This window comes from Berghia stephanieae, chromosome 6 (genome assembly GCF_034508935.2).
Source record: "Berghia stephanieae isolate SIO BIC M18660-M18661 chromosome 6, UCSD_Bste_1.3, whole genome shotgun sequence".
Taxonomy (NCBI): Eukaryota; Metazoa; Mollusca; class Gastropoda; order Nudibranchia; family Aeolidiidae; genus Berghia; species Berghia stephanieae.
Window position 1 is genome coordinate 17030852 of NC_088365.1, and position 7281 is coordinate 17038132.

General features: G+C 36.5%; 1 protein-coding gene across 1 annotated transcript in view; it reads right to left on the reverse strand.

The window, feature by feature from the left end:
• Positions 1-835: 835 nt before the first annotated feature.
• The window catches only part of LOC144974580 (uncharacterized), a gene marked incomplete in the record, with an annotated part of 157410 nt that continues 150964 nt past the window's right edge, over positions 836-7281 (reverse strand). The window contains 2 exon segments of the mRNA XM_078917585.1: positions 836-1529; positions 3155-3976. Coding sequence (XP_078773711.1) covers positions 856-1529; positions 3155-3976 — 1496 coding nt within the window.

The following is a 7281-nucleotide window of genomic DNA, read 5'->3' on the forward strand; positions in this document are numbered from 1 at the left end:
CCATCTTAATCAGTTAGAATTCCAGTTTGTGAATATTTGTCACGATGTCCTAACACAATGACTCACTGAAATCCGTATATTGTACAAATCAAGGTATTAAAATAAATTATCTGAGTCCAAAATTTTAAAATGAAAGTACGTGTTTTCCTGCTGTAACATGGATTTTAAAAGTGTTTATTTATGTTGAGCTTTTCCATAATTTTTCATTTTCATATACTTAACAATAATCAGTAAGGTATCCTTTTTTGCATCAACACTAGTTTTTAAAAATATCCATTATTGCCTCTAGATAGGTACTCATTCAGACCTGAGTCGAGAGTATGAATTTATATTATGCTTACTCAATTTAGTTCAAACATCCACCACTAAAACGTATGGCCTAAATGATTACTTACAAACTTAGTTTGATTTTTTTTTGTTAATCCCAAAGAAATATCATATTTATGACAAAAAACTGAAGGCAGTATGGCAGTTGTAAGCAATTTGAAATGAAACGGCGGTGAAAAAGAATAGGTAATGTCGCCTTTGGAATGAATAGCTGGTATAAATGGAAACACCCACGCTTCGACTCTCCGATGCTTGCTCTCTGACTGACGTATGAATACTTGTCTCTTTCGTAGTTGTTGTCATGGTTGACGTTGTGCTTCTGTAATCGTATTTTCGACTGCTTACACTCTCTTTCTTTTGTTTCCAACTTGTAGTTGTGTGAATAAATGGCGTTGCTGTTGTAGATGTTGTTGATTTGTTAATTGTTCTTGTGGTTGAAATTGTGCGTTTTACAGTGATGCCTCTATCCCCATTCCCTTGTCCCATCCCTCCCCACCCTTCCCAGAAATCCGGCGTGGATTGCTCATGTCAGGTGTTAGACCCAGCCCCAACTAATTTACTGTTGCCCTGAGAAATTCCTGCTATCCAACCATTTCCGTTGTTATTATTCCTATTATTGTTATTGGTATTAGGGATATTATTGTTATTACTAGTTCCGGCCAAATTTTCTTTGGCGAGATCCTTGTTTCCGTTTTGGTTATTATTGATATCGTTTTTATCGTTGTCATTGCCTGTGGCGATGTAGTAAGGATTTGAGTCCGGATTGACATTACTGGTAAGGGGCTCCACCCTGTGGTGTGTTTCGTAGACGCAGGTTGGGTACGTTGGTGGAGCAGTAGTGGTGGTCGAAGGGGGTGTAGTTGTCGTAAATTCTTCAGTTGAAGAGATCGTGGCTAAAACAGGCTTCCAGGGTTTTCTTGTGATCGGTTTCGGAGTTGAAATTATGTTTGGCGGAAGTTCCATCATCGTGGTGTAGCGCATGCTCGGCACAACGTAGTCATGGTAACTTCCATCTATGACGTCACGACCTTGGTGTCGCACTCGCCAGCAAGCTCTGGTAGCGTTGAGAGCTACGTTCTTTCGCAGGGAAAGAAGAGCGATGGTTCTTCGTTTAGGATCCTGATCAATGATGAATCTGGCTTTCACACGGCCATTTTTGTAGTTTATTTTTTCCATTGTCACGTTTTTGAATAGAAACTGACCTATAGGAAGATATAAGGATACATATTATTCAAATGTGAATACCAATCATATTGGTTGAGCCTAACAAATATTGCAAGAATGATTGATCCCCCCCCTCCCCCATCCCCCAACTAAAATATTCAATTTCATATCTGGTATTGAGACTCGCCGAGGTCCCAGGTTTGAGTATTTTTGCCAAGACAATGGTCATTTAAATCGATCAGTATTTGAAGGACGACTTTGTGGTCAAATTTTGGAATACGTGTTTTTTTCAGAGTACAGCATTTAGTCTGTTAGAAATCACTTTAAGCGTTCTAGTGAGTATTTTTTAAAAATTTGAGACAGCGAATATTTATACATTCCTATTGACCCACGTACACATATCCACAGGTCTGAGAACCCGACGCAACTCATGACTTAATCTAATAATCTAATACTGTTGTAACTGACAATGGTTTGTGTTGGTCTGAGAGTATCTTAATGCCAATAATGGCAATGACTATCACGCACAAATCTTTGGCCTCTTTTTCGCTTACGAAGTGCCCGAATTCGTAGTCAAAATATGGACAAGCCGTTTGTAATGCCATTTAAAAATTAATTACGCGCTTTTTATTGATGAATATACTGAAAAGGGCCACAGTTAGAAAAAAGTCATTTTAGATATTCAAGCGACAAAACTCGTGCAATTACCAGAAGACCGTTAAAAATAGATTTTTACTCTTTGGATAATTTTTACTAAACTACCGCTCGTGGAGTTTGTCGCTGACAAGTAAACATGAACTTTCTTCTTTGTTGTAAAATTCATATGAATATCACAGCACTTTTCCGTATTTTACAAACACCATCCTAATTTGCTCTTCAGTTTCAATCTTTTAATCCACTTATTACGCAAGATACAACCAAAGCCCGAAAAATCCGAAAAAGCGTCCATATTTTCGCGTTTTTTCCTCTTGCGTCATTCAATAAATGACACCTTGAAACGGCATAACTTTATTATGAATGGATTTTCAAATTCAAAAACATTTTTACTCAGTGGAGATAGGGCTATTATTTAATCAAAAAGTTTTCCTCAAAAAGAGAAAAAAACATTTTTCATAGTCATTGCCAATAATGAGATCATAACATCTTAGGTCACCAGACTAGCAAATAACTACACACGGCTTGTGACACACTCAAATCAATGCGCTTTAACCCTCTCGTTACCACCCATAGGAAAATCGTCACATTTGTTACGATAAAGCCAATATTTTTTCTTATTCAAATTTCTCTTGCACATCATAAGATTTAAAGAAAATGAACAATGTGTTGTAGAGCATATTTTCTAAAGAAATTATGTATCGCAAGAACTTAGATACTGCTATTGTGTTTGAGTGATAAAACATTTATTTTTGTGTTAGTTGGGTGTAAAATGAAAATGGCTGGTAAGGAGAGAGTTAAGGAATGCGAATTTTACGTAGTTTTCCTGAAGCAGATGTTATATTTTTACTTGACCAAAGAAAATCGTTAATCTGATGTTTAGCATAGACAATTAGCTCATTGGCATCAATAAAAAATTTCATTAAAAAAAAAACAAAAAACAAAAAAAAAAACAAAACAACAACAATTTTACACCAAACAGAGAATTATCTTATCTCTTTCTTCTTACCTAACAATCCGTGAGTTTTGTTTGAAAAATCTCGAGAGTCCGAGATGTAGAAACCAAGATATACCGTTTTCCCCACCGATGATTGAACGAATGCGTCATGGCTGCTTTGTATGACGTCATTGTACGAGGGCACTCGGCGAAGTCTGTCACCATCGGGCCGGACATGATTCTTGCTCTCGAATCTCTTGCCACGCAGTCTTCTGTGCCGTCGGCGGTGTTGGCCGGTATGTCTCTTGCTGTGCCTGCGATGATGTTTCGTCATGAAGTCTGTAATGTTTTTCTCGGCATATCTAGTTGAAGATAATTTTCGAATTGTGTCTGAAATGTAAGATGGCGAGTCTTTTACATCAAGTTTGTTTTGTTTCAGGAGTGAATCGTGATGCAATATGTTATCATCTACTGCTTTTCTTTTTCTTCTGATCGTTTCTCCAGGAGGCGAATCTCCGCGACTACTGTTGTAATCTTCAGCACCGTTAGACTTTTGAGTCTCGCTGGCCTCCTTTTCACCATCCTTGTGACTCGACGTCTCGTTCTCAATGACGTCATCCTCGGAGTCCTTAGTAACAAAATGGCGTCTAACAACAAGTGTTATCTTTTTCTTTCTGAAGGTCACGGCCACCATATTGGCTCCGGTGACAACTCGGAGACCTCTGTCATACATGCCTTTCACTCCTTTGCTCAACCATTGGAACTTCCGGTCGTTGATGAGGAGGTCGTTCTGCCTGGCTAGGACCCGAATGTCTACTCCGCTGACAAGGATGGTACCCAGATAAGTCTTGTTGGTGTATCTGTCATGAAAGACTCGGGCATTCACAACGATGCCTGAGGAACATAAATAGAAAATAGATTTTAAATTATTATTTTCAAAATATGAAACAACACGCCAATCCTGTATTATGTTGGAAAGAACTAAATGAGCTTTTTTATATAGCGCATTATCCACTAATCGTGCTCAAAGCGCTTTTAATGGGGTCCCTGGCCAGCAGCAATACTTAATATGAAGGACGAGACATGACGCCTGTTAGGCAATATTACAATCTTTTATCGGACAGAGACACCGCTGTTAACGGCCAGGAACTCATTTTACACCTGAGTACTGTGAGAGATTGTGAGTAAAGAGCCTTTTCCAAGGACTCATTTATGCGCCAAGCGAGGCTCTAACACAGGACCTTCCAATACAAAACGAGTGTCGTACGACAAGACCACATAGCCACACAAGTACTACTTAATCAACATAACACGATGGATGAAACACTACAGAACGAATGAGAAGTGTGAGAATGATTTTATGTTATATATTGTAATTCAGGTTTCATCTGCTTCCATTTCACCTCACCATAATACCGGATCGTCACGGTCGGTCACAAACAAGCCATCCGGACATCCAGTGTAATGTAAAATCTATTACAATATGAAAACCAATCGATTTTTGCTCTCCTGGAATTATTCATTGATATATATATATATATATATATATATATATATATATATATATATATATATTATATATAATATATATATATTATATTTATATTAATATATATATATATATATATAATATATATAATAATTAGTGGGTCCTTGTATGCAAACCTTGGTGTGGATATTCCTCCTCCAAGATATACATTTTATTTCCAATGCTTATTATCAACAGGCCTCTATATCATTATCTTATTATAATCTATTTCTTTTTGCTTTGTTTTGTTGACCCTTTTGCACTTCAACAATATTTGCTTATCTTGGACGTATTTTCTGCTATCTAGACTAAAATCGTTTCTGTTTTTTATTTAATTGTTATAAAACCTAAAACCTAAAATCCTATAATAAGGATATTATACAATCATTTTTGTTTGCTCAATTCGTATAAAATCATTGAAAAATTGAAAGGGACTCGTGTCTCAGTAGTCAATTTTCATTTTGAGTTGTTTTTTTTTTGGTTTAGTTTTGTGGGGTTTTTCTTTTTTTTTTTTTTTTTTGGGGGGGGGGGGGGGGGGCGGGGGGGATATGAAGTAGATAGAGTACGGACACAATAGAAGGGAAGATCCCAATTGGCTGTTGAGAAAATAGATGAAAAATGGTTGTCATAACAAAGCATTGGAATTCTAAGAAAATACTCTATATGAATATTCTTGTCTTTATTTATTCTCCAATGAAAATGAATAAGTCACTAAATGGTATTATCACAAATATGCTCATCAAATCCACCCGTCAAAGTAATCATAAAATATTATATTATAACCAACTGAAAAACATTTATTTGAAAACAACTTGAAGGGTTTGTGGATTTTAGACCCGTCCCCCTCAATAACAGCTCACAACATCAACTTATTTACATAACGTGTATTTTTGATTATCTCTTTAGTACCAGATTGAGAAAAGAATGTTTTGCTAAATTCACGACTCATTTTTTCGGTCTTTTTTCATTTTTACAGAGGTTTGACGGACATTATGGCCGCAACGTGTCGTCATTGAAGAGAGTTGCTTATCCGAGAAAGGTATTTACATGTTGCTTTGTTTTTGGGGGTTTTTTTGTGTGGAAGGGAGGGGAGGCGGGGGGGGGGGGGGGGGAAGGAGGTTGGTTTATTTTAAAACCCAAGTTAGAGTTGTGAGAGATCGCTACATTAATAATGCCTTTGTGTTTTGGATAGAGTGCAATTCAGAATTCAAGAATGTTAGAATAAAGGGGCATGGTGACATGATTATCACTCCGAGTTCCACGGTTTTCATAATGCTTATCATTGCTTGAATTTTTATATTAAAAAAAAAAAACAGAACAAAACAAAACACAAACTAATCCAGAAACAAAGAAACGAAACACTGTAATAACACACTAAAATGCCTGGCATATTATTCAATCAAGGTGAATTCCAATTGGTATCTTCCTTAATCTGTTATGTAGTCCTTCGGTATCACAGAACCCATAATAATCCTGAATTATTTTTTGTGTGTGGTGCTAATGCTAAGTAACAATTGTTTGCAGCCCTTTAGATAGGATGTTAGTCAAATAGTACATTAGTTGCATTATATTATGATATCTATGAGAGCAAGCTTCTTTGCAGAAGTTCGGTAAAAAATAAATTGAACAAGCGACCGATGTTTGTTTATACTCTGTATGAAAGAATGTAATATTATGGTTTGGATTGATCCCTTAAAGTCGTCTTTAAAAGAAATCAAACAGATAATTAATGTCATATCCAACTATCTTTAAACAGAAAGGACACTTTATTTCTGAATTCACCCCTCTACGCTCTCAAACCCCTGGATTCATACCCCCCCCCCCCCCCCCCCAGCCGCCTTTTTGCTTCCCCAATTTTCCCGTTTGCTCGATTGTGGTGACATTCCAAACCTCTGACACCCCCACCCCCCCACATACACACAGACAGATACACAAACAAACGTCAAGTTCTCGAATCCTGCAGGAGACACCTTGTTAGATTTAGAGTTTTGTTCTATTTTGTTTTTGTTCTACTTTTATTTTATTGTTTTTTTTAAAGTTCAATGTTCTAAACTTGGGATTTATTGATCTACAAATACCAAAAGCCTGAAATGTATTTTCTAAAATGTGACCCCTCGTCTCAAAACGGTACTATGTATTATGATGCTAAAAAGTCAAATTAAAGTTAAACTGGTCAACAATATGAAACCTTGGAATTTAGGACTGAATAATATGATATGCCTTCCCCTCTATAAAGCATATAAACTCAACTTAAGCATGGTATTTCTGGCGACAAATTCCATTTTCAGCATCTTAATCATCCCGACTTAATACCGTTTTGAGACGTGAGGTCACAAATGCAAGAAATAGCAAATGACGTCTCATTTGGCGAGAAACAAAAGGGGAAAAGGGGAAATAATTGCCATAAAGGGAAATGAACGAATTTTTGCAAAAAGTGGAAAACGCCAGAGGGAGCATTCATAAGATGATGAGATTAGATGCATTGCAAAGATTTTTTTTAATAATAAATAGCTGTTCTTGACCCTTGTGTGAAAAAGAGGCATTTATTTCAATCTAGAAATTCATTAGCCTTTGAATTGATCGAGTTTATTTTTGTATTTTTAGCACTGAGATAAATACTCTGAGTTTTCAAAGGTCAGTTAGTCTCAATAATCGTTAACACGTAATTAAA